General features: G+C 48.4%; 1 protein-coding gene across 5 annotated transcripts in view; it reads left to right on the top strand.

Moving 5' to 3' along the window:
* The window catches only part of CUNH3orf20 (chromosome unknown C3orf20 homolog), an 89129-nt gene extending 74233 nt beyond the window's left edge, over positions 1-14896 (top strand). For 4 of the 5 annotated variants that reach the window (XM_045063353.1, XM_045063355.1, XM_045063354.1 and 1 more), the window contains 5 exons: positions 1637-1940; positions 3995-4102; positions 6109-6251; positions 12876-13010; positions 13674-14893. In XM_045063353.1, coding sequence (XP_044919288.1) covers positions 1637-1940; positions 3995-4102; positions 6109-6251; positions 12876-13010; positions 13674-13770 — 787 coding nt within the window. In that variant the 3' untranslated portion in view covers positions 13771-14893. Of the gene's footprint in view, positions 1-1636; positions 1941-3994; positions 4103-6108; positions 6252-12875; positions 13011-13673 lie in introns of all 5 variants that reach the window. The other variant, XM_045063356.1, reaches the window with a different exon arrangement.
* Positions 14897-18290: the final 3394 nt, after the last annotated feature.

The following is an 18290-nucleotide window of genomic DNA, read 5'->3' as shown; positions in this document are numbered from 1 at the left end:
TTTTCTTCTGTGTAGTTAAATTTATCAGTATTTTTCTTTCATAGCCTTTGGACTTAGGAATCCTAATTATCAAAGGGTTTCCCTACTCTAAAACTATAAGATGATTCAGCCCTATTTTCTATTAGAATGTTCATGGCTTAATTTTCTCACATTTAAATTCTTGATCCATTTTGGATTTATCTTAGTGTGAGTTGTGATTAGCAGATCCAACCTTTTTTCTCCAAGATATTCATATTCTTAAAAAAGAGATATTCTTAAGTTTAGCAAGTATTTATTAGTTAATCAGGCAGCTTCTGTGAAAATATGAATAGTTAAATTACTGGCATTGATCTTGTTTTAGGTTGACCTGGTTTTTAATCCTAGCCCTTGTCATTTAATCATTGTATGAACTTGGATAACCCATTCACCCAGTGGGAATCTTCTGTTTTCCAATCTGTAGACAGTGATAGTTGTTTCTGTCCAGACTATCACATAGGGTTATTACAAATTTAGCCAAGACAATGTCTATGCCAGGGGCTGTAGGTGCTTACAATGCTAACCACAGTGTAAGACAGTGGTAATGATAAGAATAAAATCATAGCAGCACTTTGTATTTGAATGGTATTCATTCCTACCTAAATACAATAACACTGAGACAATCCAATGCAATGCCTGGCACATAATAGGTACCTAATTAGTATTTGTTTACATATTTATTGAATTTCTATTGACTCTATTGAATCTACTATCTGCCAAGAACTATTATTTCACTGAGCAAAACACTCCAAACTCATGAACTCATGAAATTTATGTTCTGTTGGAATGAAGAAGTACAATAATCAAAATAAATAAAATGTATGATATGTGCTCTAGTGAGCAATGCTAAGGAGAAAAAATAGCCAGGGAGAGGGAAAGAGTATCAAGGGTTGAGAGGTGCAATTCCAAATAGGACAGTCAGGGAAAGCCTCTCTGACAAGTTGACATTTGCACGAAGATATAAAGGAGGTGGGAAAGAAAGTGAGTTGTGTGGTGGCTGCCCAGGGGGAAAGCCAGGCAGGCAGAAGGAACAGCAAGAGCAAAGCCCCAAGGCTGGGGGATAAGCAGAGGTTGGAGCAACTGAGCACAATAAGCAAAGGTGAGAATATTGGAGAGGGCAAGAGACTAAGGAAGGAGACCAGAACATGTACAGCATGGGAAGATAAGCTTTTATTCTGTGAAAGATGGAAGGCCACTGGGGGGTTTCAAAGAGATTAGAGACATGATATGACTTGGGTTCTAACAGGAGCCATCTGGTGTGTGCAGAATAGATTGAAGGGGGGCCAGGGAAGAAAGCAGAGTGCCATTAGGAGCCCTTGCAGGCATCCAAGCAAGAAATGATGGTGGCTTGGGCCATGTCAGTAGGAGTAGGGGAGAAGGAACGTGGGTGGATTCTAGATCATTCATGAACATAGAGCAGACAGGCTTACTGGTAGATTGGATGGGATGTGAGGTGTCAGAGAGAGAAAGGGGTTCAGGATGACTCCAGATTTTTTGTTGAGTGGATGAAGGAGTTACCAGTTTTATACCTGTGGAAACTGAGGCACACAGAGTTTAGGGGGCCCCATCCAAGGCCTGAGCCCTGGCCTACTGAGCACTGGCCCATTGTCCCTCATTGCAGAGGAAAGGCTGGAGAGATGCGCAGCCCCACCAGGTGGGCAGCCTCACCCTCCGACTGCCCACTGGTGCTGCGGAAGCTCATTCGCAAGGAAGACATTCGGGCTGGCTGCAGGTGCATGGTGAAGGCACCGCTGGTCACCGACGTGGAGCTAGAGCGCTTCCTGTCTGCACCCCGTGACCCTGGCCAGGTCCTGGTTTTCGGGATAGTCTCAAGCCAGAACCCCACCAGCACCGCACAGCTCCAGTGGCTGCTTGACACACTCTATAGTCACCGGCAGCAGGGCCGTGCCTCACCCTGCATCCAGGTGGGTCCTGGGCCCAGCTGAGGAGGTCCCAAGGTCCAAGCATCAGGAACCCCAAGGGGGAGACACCCACAGGGATGCTAGGACTGAACATCTGGCAGAGAGACTGTCCTTCAACCTCAGCACATGGGCCCCCTCTCACTTCCTTTTCTTTTTGGGGCCTTTGCATATACTCTTCGACATGCTGTCTGCCATGTTTTGCCTCTCTTCTCTCTCTCTGACTCATCCTCTTGTCCTAAGACGAATGTCACCACATTGAAGTGGGCACTCTTTCTGACTAAGAACTTTACTGCCATTTTCATCCAGAGCACTCCCCCCCTAGCTTGTGGTTATGTATTGGGATGCATGCTTGGGGCAGAGATGGACTCACCAATGGATACTCAAGAAACAAGAATGTTCACAGACTATGGCCAAGTTCCTACTGTGTGCTGGCCTCGTGCCAGACCCCCAGAGGGGCCTCCCAGCATGGTGAAGCAACAGCTATAGCAGCCCTGAGCAGGACCATGAAAGGCCAGCTCCAGGGGCTCAGGAGCTGGGAGCAGGACCTGCCACCTTCAGAGAGCCAGGGAGTCTCCCAGGATGAGAGGGTTTGGGCAGGTGGGTGAGTGTTCCTGTCAGAGGCAGCAGCCTGTGCAAAGGTGGTCAGGGGGTCCCTGTTCATTGTGGTTGACGTCTCAAGGATCTGTCAGGGGCACATAGAACACTCCCAGTCCTATCCTGGCTACAGGGTCATTCCTGAGTCTCATCATCATTCTCCCTCAGTAGCCATCCCTAGCAGGGTTAGCAGAGTTCAGGGGTAACACAATCCCCACCCTAACTCGAGCAGAGGATGCTGTGTGAGCATGTCAGCTTCATGTCTACCTGCTAACTTCCTTCAAGTCCTCTGGCCCTATGTCCTCTCTGGTCCACCGTCTGCCCCTTCTTCCTGCTTGGCATTGGAACCCTTCTGATTAGACTCCAAGCTGGTCTTGTACATCCAAGCTGTATCTGTTTTCTAGAGTCGGCCCCAACTTACACAGACTTAGTGAACACTTATTGAGTCCTGCCCTATGCTCATTGCTATATAGATATAGGATCCCTGCCTACGTGGGAACTTAGAGGTGCCTTTAATCTACCTCAAGGGCATTAGTTATCTGTAAGCATAGAATGCACAGCAGTCCAGCCCAGCATGAGTAGCGTGAATGGGGACGGGTCCTGACCTTGAATCTGAGGGAGGAGTGGGCAGCCCACATTTAAGGGATGTGGAGGATGGATCTGGAGAGAGGTGTTGGGTTTCGTAGCGACTCTGGTTTCACCATTCCAGTGTATGTGATTAAGGCTGAAATGTTCCCTAACATTATCTTGCTCTGAAAGCTAGAATGCCAGATACAGTTCTGGATTTCACATTTTAAATTGAAACATTAGGCAGGACAGCTGGAGGCACCTGGAATAAAAGGCAGATAAAACCAGGGAACATTGTACATTAGCCATTTTAAAGGGTGTGTCAATGTGGTGTGTCACCACATTGAAGTGGGCACTCTTTCTGACTAAGAACTCCAGAAAGGAGGAGGGGGAAGAGACCAGCATTACTCTGGATTGATGAGGCCCCACCTTGTGATGTAGGTTTGACTCAGGTCCCAGCACTGGATCTAATGACAGGGAACTGTCCAGAGAGGCAGCCAGCAGTGGGTAGAGGGTGGAGGAATCCTGAAAATGGGGACACCCATGAATATGGTATGCCTTCAAATCTCTAGTAGGGCTTCTTCCAGGCAGAGGGAACAGTCAAGTTCTGCAGACCCTAGAGGGTGGAGCTAGTGGCTGTCATGTGGTGAGGGGCAGTCATCTCCATGACACCCTTCACCAGCAAAAGGCCCTAGATAGACCCAGATGCCTCGATGGTCATGGCAATGGTCACGGGAGGTGTGTGTGCAGGAGTTGAACAGCCCATTGAACAGGAGTTGGGAGGTGGTGTTGAATGGGGATCTGGGACTTCACAGGAAGCTGGCTAGCCTGAGAATGCAGAAATCAGTGCATCCTCTTGGCGTAGGATGGATGAGCGCTTACTTCTGTCTTGGCAGTGTCGGCATGACCCCTACCGCCTGCTGCGGTATGACCTGGACAGCTCCCTGCAGAAGGACCCACCCCTGCTGGTGAAGAAGTATGCTGTGTTGCCAGGGATGATTCTGGTGAGCTGGGGCCCACCAGGAATACAGCGCCAACCACTTGCCAACGTAGTCTCCTGCAGTCCCTACCCTTGTGGAATCAGAAATGGGAGGGGAAAGGAGAGAGCATCTGTGAGATCTGAGGCCCAGAGAGCTGAAGGCCTGACTGAGAGTCACCCAACACACAGAGTCAGGGTGGGAGTCCAGTCTCCTGTTCCCACCTGACCCCATGCATCCCTCATCCTGGAAGACTCAAGGGAGCAGGCCATACCCAACCTAAAGAACCAAATTCTCTTCATCTGGTTTGTTTTGTTTTGTTTTAGAGATTTATTTATTTACTTATGAGGGGGAGGGGCAGAGGGAGGAAGAGAGAAAGAATCCTCAAGCAGACTCTCCACTGAGCATGGAGCTTCATGCAGGGCTTGATACCAGGACCCTGAGATTATGACCTGAACCAAAGTCAGGAGTCGGACATTTAACTGACTGAGCCACCCAAGTGCCCAAGTGCTCCCTTCTTCATCTGTTTTTAAGTAACTTTTTACCAAAAACAGGGGATTGTAAAAAAAAATATATATATATATATATATATATATATATATATATATTTTTTTACAATATATATATGTATATATATACATATATATACATATATGTATATACATGTATATACATATATATACAATATATATGTACATATATATATATATATATATATATACATACATATACATGTTATGCCCCAATAATGGGTCCGAGATTAAAGGAGCGAGACTGATACAAAGCAAAGGTCAAGCAAAGCTTTATTTCGCACCAAGCATCAAGAATCTAACCGAATGTTCAGGGCTGCACTTCTTACAAGAGAGGGCGACCCTTCTCTGTTTCACAGACTAGCTTTTAAGGGCAAAGGCCATGCAGTCAGGCCTGGCCACGCACAGGTGGCCAATGAGATTGTAACACACACAGGAAACTCCACAGTGATGCTAGGTGACCAATTGAGTTACAATTTACCCTAGTAGACATTTGAACCAGCCTATTACACCTTGATTGGGATTGGCGCCCAAAAGGCTCCCAAAGGGCGGGGCCCATACTCCTTGGTAACCAGGGAGACAGTATGCATCCCCCCACTGATCAGATGTCTCCACCTGGCCTAACCCACCTTTGTATCTGGGCTTTGTTACCTGAAGCTGGTTTCTGGGACTTGTCTCCAAGTAAATCCCCTGGGGGGAAGGGGAGTAGGGACAGTTTCTAAATAGGTCCTAACAATACATATACATATACATATACATATACATATACATATACATATACATAATATATGCACCATGTATGTACTGGACTCCTGCTAGATCCAGCACAATCAGAACATCTAGGCCATACCCGTGGTGTGCCTTTGGCTTTTTCAGTCTTTTTTCTGACTTTGGGGTTCTGCTTTTGTAATTGTGATTTTAACCATTACATGAGAATCTGTCATTTGATTTCTCTGCCTGTGAGCCTTTTGTTGGACATTTAGGTTTTTTCTGGGTATGGTTACATAACAAATAACATGCTAATGGATATCCTTGCACAGAAATCTTTAGACAGATGTCTATTTGCTGGAGCCTGACATTAGAAAGTGGGGGTACAGAGAGCAGTAGGACAAGATCCCTGCCCTCCAGAGGCTCCCATCCCATGGGACCAGCTGATCAGTGCACAGGGATAAGTGGGCCAGCCAGCTGTAGGTGGGTGTGGTGGGACCCTCTGAGCAGGAAGAAACACTTGTGTGTGAAGGGGCATCTGAGCAGGTGGGCTGGCAAGGGCAAAGGTTGGAATGGTGGGGCTGCCCTCTGGCTTGAGAGGCCTGGGTGGGGAACAGGCTCAGCCACACCTGACTGGGCAGCTTGAGGAAGGCAACACCCTTTCCCCCACCACCAAAACCACCAGGGAAAGGCCTGGCTTCATGCATAAGCTCTGAGGGCCCCGGGCACGGGCCTGAGATTCAGTGCTGGTGTGCTGAGGGCCCCTCCCACCATGTGCTTCCTGTGTATCCACAGATGTTCGCCGGGGGGAAGCTCCTTTTTGGTGGCTGTGTTTTGAACGGTTATGGCTTCAGTAGGCAGAATCTGCTGAAACAGATCTTCCAGGCTCGACAGGACTGCAAGATGGGCTACTTCCTGCCAGACAACTACAAGTTTAGGTAAAATGGGAAAAACTTGGGATGCAGGACAGGCACGGGGTGGGCCTCATTATGGGAGGGACACTGGTGAGGACAGAAGCTGGCAACAAGCAGAAGACTTCTCAGGTTAGCAAGGGGGAGTGAGGTCATGCTGTTGGTTTCTCTGAAACACAAGTTGAAGAGAAGGTCCCTCTGGAGAAAGGGGAACATGGGATGGTTTGCCCAGTGCACGGAATCATGAAGACACGTTTGAGTAGGCGTCCTAGTGATACCTCCACCTTTTTCCCCATCATGACCTACCCCATCTTCTTGTGTGTAATCCCTGTCCTGCTTCTCTGTTTACATCAGGACCTCGTAGATAAGGGTCCCTCATGAAGTGAGCTCAGGCCCTTGGGAAGGGAAGTGGGGTGGTGCTGGCTTGAGACTGCCTCTTGGCCACTGAGTGTAGGCTTTTCAACCAGGTGACACCCATCTATTGAGTGCCTCCCAGGCACAGCTTGGGTGAGATGAACAAGGGTTGGTCTCTTAGCTCAAGAAGCAGGCAGCCTTGTCCAGGGAAGGAGCCCACAGTTTATGACATTGCTGGAGGCTATGTTAGGAGTGGATTCTGAAATGCCTGGGTTGTACAGTGAAAACCTTACTGGGTCAGGGGTCCCAAGAAAAGTCAGGAGCCCCAACTCTGGTCTTTATAGGCCGGGGGACCATTTGCCTTCCTAATCCTCACTGTCCTCACCTTTAGAACGAGGATGATAATTCCCACCTCTTATAAAAGTGTGTTTGCCAAAGTGTCATATAAACTATAAGGTGAGGGCACCTGGGTGGCTCAGTCATTAACTGACTGCCTTTGGCTCAGGTTGTGATGCCAGGGTCCTGGGATTAGGTCCCATGTGGGGCTCCCTGATCAGCGGGAAGCCTGCTTCTCCCTCTCCAAGTCCCCCTGCTTGTGCTTCTGCTTTCTCTGTCTCTCTGTCTCTCTCTCTCTCTCTGTGAAATAAATAAATAAAAGCTTAAAAAAACATAAAGTGAGGAGCAAACACATATACAAAGCATTACCTGCCTGAACACAGGGGCTCCCTGTGCCTGCACCCCTAGCACGCAAAATCCAGACAGCAACCCTACCCCACTCCCACCGGGATCCCTCAGCTTTCTAGGAGCCCTGGAGTCAGTTTTTCCCCAGCTCACTGAGTTCGAGCCATGCCAGAACGTCTGCCAGACCCTAAAGAAGTTCCTCTAGGAGGAACTGTAGCTGTCACATCCTGGACCACTTACTAGAGAAGGCAGGATCCCCAGGAGCCCAGAGACATCAAGAAAGGCAGATGCTGCCAGGTGCAGAGAGCAAAGTCACTGAGCCCCCACCACCTGAGACTGGAGGACGGCTTGGGGTATCTTACTGACAGTCCCAAGGAAAAAGAGAAATGGAGGCTCTGGTTCTGCCCAGGTTCAAGAAAGAACTACACCAAAAACAGAGGGGGTAGGAGGATGCCATCCAGAAGGCCCAAACTGAGGATGAGTGGAAGCCACTGGAAGGTGCCGAAGACAGCAAGCAAAGGCATATTCAGAGACATTTGACTAATGGGGTGTTTGGGCGTGTGGTAGATGGGGAGTGAGAGAGGCCCAAACTAGTGACAAGCAGATATAGCTCTTTATTTGGCTGCCAGTGTCCTTACAAGAACCACTTACCCTCCCTGCCTCAGCTGCTTTGTCTATAGAGCACGAATTAGCATAGTTTTCACTGCACTGGGTCCTGAGGATTGGATGAGTCAGGTATGTGTGAGATCCTGGCACATCACTACCACCTGTTGACACGTTACAAATTACAGTTGTGACTGCTGTCACCGTTACTTAATGAATTCTAGGCTCCTAATTTGTTATATGCAAGGGTTCGGAAAGGACTTCATGCTCAAAAATTGAAGATTTCAGTAAGTTTTTAGGAAGGGTGGCGAGAGAATTAACAAACTACACACACATGGACACACGGAGATACACAGACGCACACACAGATGCAGACAAAAACCCACACATATACACACACACACAGACACACAGACACACACAGACACACTCATGTGTGCACAGTCCAGGTTTTTGCAAGTGGAAAGGGGAGGATTCCTGAGACTATAAACCAGTAGGACTCCTCTTAATTCTAGAATGGCCTATTAAGTTGGCAGTTTAAAGGCACTTAGAGAAAAAAGGGAATGGAATTCAACAAGAAAATGTTGCCATAACAACAGTTCTTTTATCTACATCTGTGAAAGGAACCACCTCAAGCTCAGTGGTGTAAAACCACACAGCCATTTCCTATTATTGTCTCTGAGGGTCTGGGGGCTGAGGGGCTCAGCTAGGTAGTTTTTGCTTGGGTTCTCTCATGTGGTCATGTCAGAAGATGACGGTGGCCGGAGTCATCTCAAAGACTTGCTCATTCCCACGCGTGGCCGTCCCTGCACTTGCAGCCAGAACACTTATATCTGGCTTTTCCGTGTGGCCTGGGCTTCCTCAGATATGGCAGCTGGGTTCCAAAGCGAGTGTCCTGAGATGCAGCCAGGTGGGAGCTGTGTTTCCTCCTAAGTCAGTAGCATCCTCTTGCACTGCCTGTGGGTCCCTAGGGCCAGCCCACACGCCTCTCGATGGGAGAGATGTCAAAGAATTTCTGGACGTGTTCTATAGCCAGCCACTTGTCCAATTCCTCTTCCAGAAGGGTAACTGGAATAGTAGTGAGATGCTGTCAGCCTAGAGTATCTAACTTTAAGGAAGACACTGGGTGAGATGGCTTGTGAGACTTTGGTGAGATCCTTACGAACAAGGTAGATCAATGTGGCTCAGGCAGCTGCTTGTTCGGCTTGTTCTGCTACACCCAGCAAGTGGTGATCAGGCAGAAGGGCAAACCTCTGTGTTCGGCCTGTCCACTCTTCCCCAAAATATGTAACTTGGATGTGTTCCTGGAAGGCTAACCGATTAGTTGGCCCCTAGATGGGGAAGGATGACAGAATGGAGGTTTGCAGTAAGCTCAGCCGCCAACGGTGGTTTGGAAGGAAGTCGAGCAAATGTTCACTTTTTGTTTTGAGAGGTATATGGTCAGTGGATGTGGAAAGTGCCAGCGTAATAGACCACTTTGTTGAAAAAGCATCTTAGAAGTCAGAGTTTGCGGTGTAGCACAAAGGAGATGCAGTTTCTGGAGTGCTACTGTTTTCATTTCTGGGTCCTCTGTTACAAGAGGGAGCTGGCAGGCACCCTCACATCCAGAGCTCTGGTGGGAGGGTGCCCTCACTGTCCCTGGGTGGGAATAATTTCTTCCTTGCCAGAGTAGACTTTCAGTGTGCTTGGTTTTGTATAGCTCTAGTGCAAGGATTCAAGGCAGGGACGTGAGAGGGAGAGGAGACAGGTCTACAGAGTAAATGCAGTGAGGTGGGCAGAGCTGGAGGACAGATCCAGAAGGCCTGGGCTGCTCACTGGGCACTCAGGGGGGCCAGCCACAGAGACAGCCCTCAGTCTGGATTCGGGGTCTGTGAGCCCACCATGGAGGAGCAAGAGCTATGAGCAGGAAGAAGAGCTAGGTCTGTCTGTGGCCAGTGAAGGAGCTTGGCTGCCCAGGGAGGCAAGTCTCCCCACTGAGGCCTGAAAGCCCCAGCAGAGAGTGAGATGGCTCCCTGCTGGGAGTAGATGGGTTGTGGCAGAGCAGAAGGGGAGGGGCAGGCCAGGCCAAGGATAGCTGAGGGGAGATTCATGAGGGCCTGACAAGCCAGCTCTGCCCTGGGGAGCAGGCGGTGGGTGGGGAAGGGGCTGCAGGGCCTTCTGCACCTGTTAAGCCGGGGACAGCCTCAAAGGCCTACCTCCCTTTTTTTGTGTCCTTTGCTCAGCCCCAGGGCATGGCATACAGAACCCTCTTGGGCGTTTTCATTGAATGATGACCTAGAGCTGATTTTTATCCCTGGGAGGCAGAGGTCAGTTCAGACTGAAGAAGGATTGCTTGACAGAGTGTCCACTGATAACCAGCTACCCTGGTCATCCAGCCGCCCCATATGTGCCTCCAGTGATGGGAGGCCCCTCTCCCTGGAAGCAGCCCCCACTTTTAATGTAAAAGTCCTGCCACTCTGAGTGCCTGCCCGGGCTTGTGCTCAGCACTGGGGATTTGGAAGTGAACACGATCTCTACATGCTTCACCTTGGCCGATCCAAAGATGCGGAAATCAATGAGAAAATGAGTGAAGGGGACTGATCCTTAGAAGAATGCAAGTCACAACTACAGTGAAATACCACTTCGTACCCATTAGGATGGCTACCATCAAATAAGCAAAACCAGCACGTTCTGGTAAGGCTGTGGAGACACTGGAATGCACATGTGCCGTAGGCAGGACTGTGACATAGAACAGCAGCTGTGGAGAATAGTACGGCACGTCCTCAAAAAGTCAAACAGAGAATGATGATCCAACAATTTCAGTTGTGGGTAGATACTAACAGAATTGAAAGTGGGGTTTCGAAGAGGTATTTGTATACCTGTGTTCATAGCAGCACTATTCATAACATCCAGGAAGAGGAAGCAACCCAAGCGTCCATCAGTGGATGAACGGATAAAGAAAATGTGGCCTGTGCATACAGTGGACTATAGCCCAGCCTTAAAAAGGAAGGAAATTCTAGCATAGGTCACAACACGGATGCGACTCAAGGACATTATGCTCAGTGAAATGAGCCCGTCACAAGAAGACAAACACTTACCTGAAGTCCCTAGAGAGTCAAATGCACAGAGAAGAAAGGAGGGTGGTGGCTGTCAGGGGCTGGGGGGGGGGGACAATGGGGAGTTGGTGTTTACTGCGGACAGAGTTTCAGTTTGGGAAGATGAAAAAGTCTGGGGGTAGATAGCGGTGATGGCTGCACAGCCATGCAAGTGTACTTAACACCGCTGAGCTGGGCATTGGCAAATGGGTCTATTTTATATTATGTACTTTCAATCACAACTTAAAAGTGGAGGGTTAGGGAAGATGCTCTGTGCGTGCTTGCAGCTGAGGGAGGGGGAAGGAAAGGGGCTGATTTGGTCTCCAGAGCCCACCCTCCCCACTCTGGTAGCACCAGGTCCCATTCTCCATCCGCCCAGGGCCAGGCAGAGGAGACCGTCTCCCAAGCTGCCAGCATGTTTCATTTGCCAACACAGCCCCAGGCCTGGTGGAGGGCCTGACCTGGGGACACTGCTGATGCTGCCCGCATCCTGGTCACCCTGACTGTCTCATTGTGTAACCTGCTATCGGTAGCTCTTACCTAGGATTCCTTTACCAGTGTCCCACTTGGCTGGACTCCCATTTCTCCATTTACCTGTGCTTTGAGTTCCTAGGAAATGCTGAGCTGTGACCCATCCAGGGTGGTGGACATGGGGTTGGGGACAGGAGGAAAAACCCTTAGCACCACCATGGTGCTCAGGAAGTCCCAAGAGACTCACTCCCAGGATCTACTTCCCTAATACCTCTGTCCACCCAGGACCAGGAACAGGGGAGACTGCTCAGCCCATACCTCCATTTTTTATCTTTCTAGGGTTTTCTAAACAATGGAGGATGCCCTCCTCTCCCCTCCCCTGCTTGTCTTTTGTCCCTGAAATGCGCTGCCCTCAAGCAAGTGGCATAGAAGGGGCTCAATAGATAGGAAGAAACAATAAATAAAAGGGCCTGTCCTGTCTCCTATTGATTAGTTTCCTAAGACTCCTGTAACAGTGGTCCACACACTGAGTAGCTTAAACTGAAATGTATTGTGTCATGGTTCTGGAGGCCACAGACAGAGGTGCAGGCAGGGAAGTGCTAGGGTGCTAGGGAAGGCTTGGCTCCAGGCCGGTCTCTGGGTAGTTCCTTGACTTTATGGCAGCATTATTACTCCAGGCTTCACGTGATATTTTCCTGTCTGTGTGTCTGTGTCCACATTGTCCCCATTTTTTAAAAGATTTTGTTTATTTATTTATTTATTTATTTGACAGAGAGAGAGAGAGAGAGAGAGATCACAGGTAGGCAGACAGGCAGGTAGAGGGGGGGGGGAAGCAGGCTCCCTGCTGAGCAGAGAGCCCGATGTGGGTCTTGATCCCAGGACCCTGAGATCATGATCCTAGCCGAAGGCAGAGGCTTTAACCCACTGAACCACCCAGGCACCCCCCCCTTTTATTATAAGGACACCAGGTATGTTGAATTAGAGGTCCACCCTACTCTGGTATAACTTCCTCTTGACTCATGACATCTGCAGTGACCCTATTTCCAAATAAGGTCACAGTCTGGGGTACTGGGGTTTAGGACTCCACCAATCTGTGAGTTTGGGGAGGGGACACAAGCAGCCCATAAGGCTGTGCATGATGGCTTACTTCCCTGGCCTCCTGTGCTCTCTCCTTTGCTCACTTTATGGAGCCCTCCTGCCTCTCTGATGGTCTGTGCTGGGTGCACAGGTGTTGCTGACATAGAGTTAAGGTGATTCCACCGAGGCCAGAAAAACCAAGCTCCAGGGGTCTCTGGGTCCCCAGGGGTCAGACTCTTCCATTACTCACCCTGGGGAAGAAAAGCCCCACACCCTTTTTCTGTTGGAGCTGGAATGTTAAATGGTAGCACCAAGCAGTGCTGCAAACTCGGGACTCCCTCTGGCTGTGCCGCTGCTGAGCCTTGCCCTCCCTCCCCTGCCTCCCTTACAGCATTCCAACCGCCACCCCAGTCCCAGAAGACCCTGACTCAGCCAAGAAAGCAATATCGGAAGATATCCAACAAAGCTTCTCCTCGTTGGCCATGGGGGACAAGGTGGAGGAGTCCCCTCCTGAAGCCGAGAAGAAGTAGGTGGCCACCCCAGCCCTGGGGCCGAGGGGCCCTCCTGTGGTCAACAGAAGGGGCATGGCTCACAGCAGGACCCCTGGCTCTGCCACAGTCCACAGAGTTCCTATGGGGCTAAGTGGCTTTGGGCAAGTCACTTCCCCCTCCCCCCTCCCCTGGGCGTGGGTCATCTCCAGCCATCCCTGATCTGGCCCATTTCATCACCACCATGTCCAGCTGGGCACCAAGCCTGCTCCCTGGAGCTGCAGGCAGTGGCCTGGGTGGTAGAGATTGAGGTCTTGTGTAGTCTCTGCTGTGAAACCCTACAACCCAGACCATCAATCTGAGAAGGGTAGACACTGCCTGTTGTCTCCCTACAGGAAACTTTCTAGACCTGTCAGAAGTCTACTAACTTGGCCACATTGACTGAAGCGAATTACATATTCTGTAAGAGTGTAAAAATCACACATTTTTATGAAAATAGAAAAGCAAACTTGTGAGCCCCTAGAAAGGTCACAGGTACCGCTGGGACCTCCAGGTTGGAGCAACATGCAAAGGGCTTCAGCTGTGCAAGGCAGAGGGCCAGGCCCACTTCTGCTCAGGCCAGGGCAGGGCTCTGAGCGCTGTTTACACCAGTTCTCTCCATCCATTTCTCAGCATTTGCTTCTCTCTATTTTGATTTTTAGAATGAAATCGCCTGAAGTGGATTTGCCTGTTCTCAGCAAAGTCAGGAGGGGCAGTAAGAAGGTGGTCCCCTGGAAAAAACAGGCCTCCAAGCGGTGATGCTGTCCCTGTGGCTACCCAGAGCTCTAGGCCTGGACACAGCTCCTCTCACGTCCACCCAGCCCTGCCTCCCGACTCCCCTACCCCCTTTCTCTGAGCCTCTGCATAATAAATAAGCATGTCTCCAGCATCTGGGTGAGGCCGTGGGATACGCTGGCTCCTACAAGGCCCCTCAGCCCTGTTCTAGGCTGAATTCATGGAAACTTGGTTTCTCTGACCCAGAGCTTCCTCTGTAACCAGTTAATCAGCCAGAAAATCCTACATTCCCAAGGAAACAGATGTCTCACTGCAAGGGGGCCAAGCCAAAGGGTATATTAACTCTGAGGAGGTCGTGGATGGGACTAAAGTGTGCCCTCCGACCCGTAACAGGGTGGAAAAGGGCTCTGCTTCTGGCCCAGGTGGGTAAGAGTGGATGAGAGAGAAGAGGGAGGAGAGAGACCGAGACGGAGAGGAAAAACAGATGGAAGAAAAGACGGAGGGAGAGATAAGAGAGCCACTGAGAAGTGGGCAGGGCAAGGACTGAGGGAGGAGGAAACTAGGGAAGAGGGAGAATAAGGGAAAGGGGCACAGAATGGGATGGAAAAGATGGCGGCAGACCGCATCTGGGGACCCTTTGGTGGATCCCCAAAGCCAGAATTCCTGCGGCACCCCCGTGTGTAAATGTCCCCATGTAGGCCAGCCTCAGTACTCTTTGGTGGATTAGACACCCCTTCTCGAGCTGACAGGCCTGAAGAGTCCTTACCAGCATCAGGAGCCCTGAGATGGCAGCCCCCTCTGCACCTCTCAGGGGTTGACTACCTCCCCGGTGGCAGTCATCAGCTCTGGGTCTGTTTGTCTGAGTCTCCCGAGAGCCACTTGCCAGAGCAGGGCCTGGACCCCAGAGGGTCTGCCTGGTTCTCCACACTTTGAAAAGAGTTTAGGCCCTGATCTGTGGGCTGTGTTTGGTGAGGAGCTCTACACTTAACTACTTGTGCTCCTTTGGAATAGATGTTTTTCTCATCTGAATTTTTTGAGGTTTAATTTTTATCCTTTATATCATTCAAAGGCTTGTTTTGAATTATACATATATTCCCCTAAAAATGGATTTGAAATGACATCCTATGTTCTTAAGCCTGCATCTCTTCATACATAAGGGTTTGATATTTTCTAGGGGTCCTGGGCATCTAACTACTCTCCCCTCCATAACCCCCTCTCCGAGCACAAGGGCATATAAGGATTAGAAGGCAAGGGAAAACAAGTCTACCTCTGTCCTGGCATGCAGGCACTCTGAAGTCCCTCAGGCAGGACATTGAAATGGAGACACTGGACCTCCTACCTTCCTTCCCGAATTGAACCCTTGGGCCTGGATGTTAAGTTGTGTACTTCAGAAGCTGTGTGCCCAGGGACCACATAACTATCTCTACAGGGCAGGCCCCAGTTGACTCAGGGTGCTTGCCACATTGAAAATGGGCCCAAAATATGCAGACTTGAGAAGGGAGGTCTCCCACTTGTGAAATAGGGCCCAGTGAATATCCAGTGCTACATAATCAAATTGTCCCTTGAGAAGGGAGAAAAGGAGGAGCCCCTTTCTCCAGAGAAACACCAGGAGAGGAGGATAAGGCTTCACCCCCTCAACAATGCCCTCAACAAACGAGGTATGATGGGAAGATGTGAAATTATCTGAGAGAGTCTTAAACTCTTGTCTCACTAGAGCAGCTAGACTTTTCCTTAAAGCTCCCTCCTGTCATCTTCCTTGGATTAGGGAGGTCCAAGCCTTTCTAAAGCAAAAAGATGTAGCATGACTTGAGTGGACACTCCAGAGATGGCAAATACATGTCATCCATGGTACTGTGTGTTCTGCCCAGGCCCCTGCAGGCATCATTAATCAATCACAACACTTTGGACTCAAATGATGGTTCAGAAAATATCCTTAGCACAAAGGTCCAGGCAACCACTGCCAGTTAACTACCAATTTTTGCCATCCATGGAGTAGTCCCCTCCTCTATCTGGATGTCAGTTTTTAGAAAGATTTCTTGGGGGAAGTGAGGGTGAAATTAGAGCCAGAGCCTAGATGTAGGTTTTGTTAGGAGGACTTGCTGTGTGCTATCTGTGCCAGTAGGGAAGTAAGGAGTAACCCAATTACTCACCTCCTAGATACTCAGTCCATCGGGGGACACTTAATGGTCAGTAACCCCAAGGCGTCTAGGAAATGGGAGGAGGATGCCCTTATCACTGAGCACTCTTTCCCCAGTTGTCGTTCCTGGTGACCCATTAGAAAGCTCCCCAGAAAAGAGAAGATTATGATGAATAGAATGAAAGAAAATTATAACTGGAAGGAAAAGCAGGGATTAGGGCATCTAATCTCTCACTTTATAAAGAGGGAGACTGAGACTCTGAGAAAGGAAGGGACTGCCAGAGGCCATACAGTCAGCGTATGGTTGCATTAGACAAAGACCTTGGTGCTGAATCCATTCTTTCCCCTCCTGCCAGGGCCAGAGGAAGAGGGAACCAGGCAAGACAAAGATCAGACTTCCAGTTCCAAAAATAGTATGAATTAAAGGGCCTGAAAACATTACATTGTGGGGGGCACCTGGGTGGCTCAGTTGGTTAAGCAGCTGCCTTTGGCTCAGGTCATGATCACAGCATCCAGGGATTGAGCCCCACATCAGGCGCCCTGCTCAGCAAAGAGCCTGCTTCTCCATCTTCTGCTGCTTGCTGCTCTGTCTACTTCTGCTCTGTCAAGTAAATAAATAAATAAATCTTTAGAAAATTACATTGTAAACCACATAGAAATGTTGAATAACATAAATACTCTTTTAATGCATATGGGAGCTCACACAGTAGAAAGGAAAATCTACAGGTGGTGAAAAAAAGGACTCAGGAAACCAAGTAGTAAGCAAGCACTCAAACCATGGCTGTCCTGAGGCTGTTTTGTTCATCCCAATGACCCAGAACCTGGGCTTTCTGGTTGTAGAGAGACATGAGACAAAACCACCTTGGGCCTGAGCAAGATACCAAGCTTTAAATAAGACTCCCAAATATAAATCTGGGACCCTTGATATAAAAGGACATGGGAATTTGAATATCTTAACCTTAGAGGAAAAAAAAAGTTTTGGTTAAGGATCCCCCAATGATGTATAACCCAGGTCTGTCTTCAGAGAGATTTTGGGTTTACACATATATACATGCTGTCCATGAGGTCTAGGAAACCCTAAGAATGGTTGGTGGAAGCAAACAAATCCTCTCTGAAGATGTTCATTCTCAACCTAAATTTCATAGGATTCCCACAGAGATAATCCAGTTGAGCGTGAGCTAAAAATCCAAAAATTAAAAAATATAAGCTAAAACAAATGAAAATATCAAACACTAAATTAGCCATCCAAGATTTTGTATATTGGACTTGTCAGACAATATAAAGTGTTTTTATTTAAATAAACAAAGGAATTTAAACAAACGAAGGAATTGAAAACATAAGCAAAGAACAAGATATAACTAAACAAAAAAGAGATGGCCTGAATTTTGCTTCCAAACATGTCAGAGTAACTGGTACTGGAAGGGGTCCCTTGAAAAATAATAAGGCAGGAGAAAGTTCTGTAAACCCCTAGCTTTCTGTCAGAGATGTTTCCTGGAGCATGGTTCAGGGTATGACAGTATTGCTTAACTGAGGAGAAAGATCAGAATTTTGGGAGATAGTGGTGATTGGAATTTGTGGAGCAGGGTATCAGAGAAGAAGAGTTATGCAGAAAGAACTCTAGAACTCTGCCTAGGGAATCTCCTTGAGTCTTCAACTGAATGCTAAACTGCATATATTTAGGGCATGACTTCATGAGGCCAGGTAAAGAACTACAGGGGAGGTGTGAACTGATAGTTCACAGGGTTGGGAGACATTAAAGTTCTAACCAGTCAGAAGTAGACACATGGGCCAGTAACTTCTTTATCATCAGCCATAACAACTTCTTTCTAGATACATCTCTTGAGGCAAGGGAATCAAAAGCAAAAACAAACTATTAAGACTACATCAAAATAAAAATCTTCTGCACAGCAAAGGTAACAAAACTAAAGGCAACCTACAGAGTGGGAGAAGATATTAGAAAATGACATATCTGATCAAAGGTCAGTATCCAAAATATATAAAGAACTTATAAAATTCAACACCCAAAATCAATCTAACAAAAATGGGCAGAAGACATGAACAGATATTTCTCCAAAGAAGACATACTGTCGGCCAACAGACACACAAAAAGATGCTCATTTGTCACCATCAGGGAAATGCAAATCAAAACCACAGTGAGATATCACCTCATACCTGTCAGAATGGCTAAAATAACACAAGAAACAACATGTTGGCAAGGATGTGGAGAGAAAGGAATCCTCTTGCAGTGTTGGTGGGAATGCAAACTAGTACAGCCCCTGCAGAAAACAGTATGGAGATTCCTCAAACAGTTAAAAATAGAACTACCTTATGATCCAATAATTGCACTGCTGAGTATTCACCCAAAGAATACAAAAACACTAATTCAAAGGGATATGTTTATAGCAGC

Source organism: Mustela putorius, unplaced genomic scaffold, assembly GCF_011764305.1.
Source record: "Mustela putorius furo isolate JIRA1106 unplaced genomic scaffold, ASM1176430v1.1 tig00003850_pilon_pilon_pilon, whole genome shotgun sequence".
Classification (NCBI taxonomy): domain Eukaryota; kingdom Metazoa; phylum Chordata; class Mammalia; order Carnivora; family Mustelidae; genus Mustela; species Mustela putorius.
This window is presented reverse-complemented; position numbering and strand designations above follow the sequence as displayed.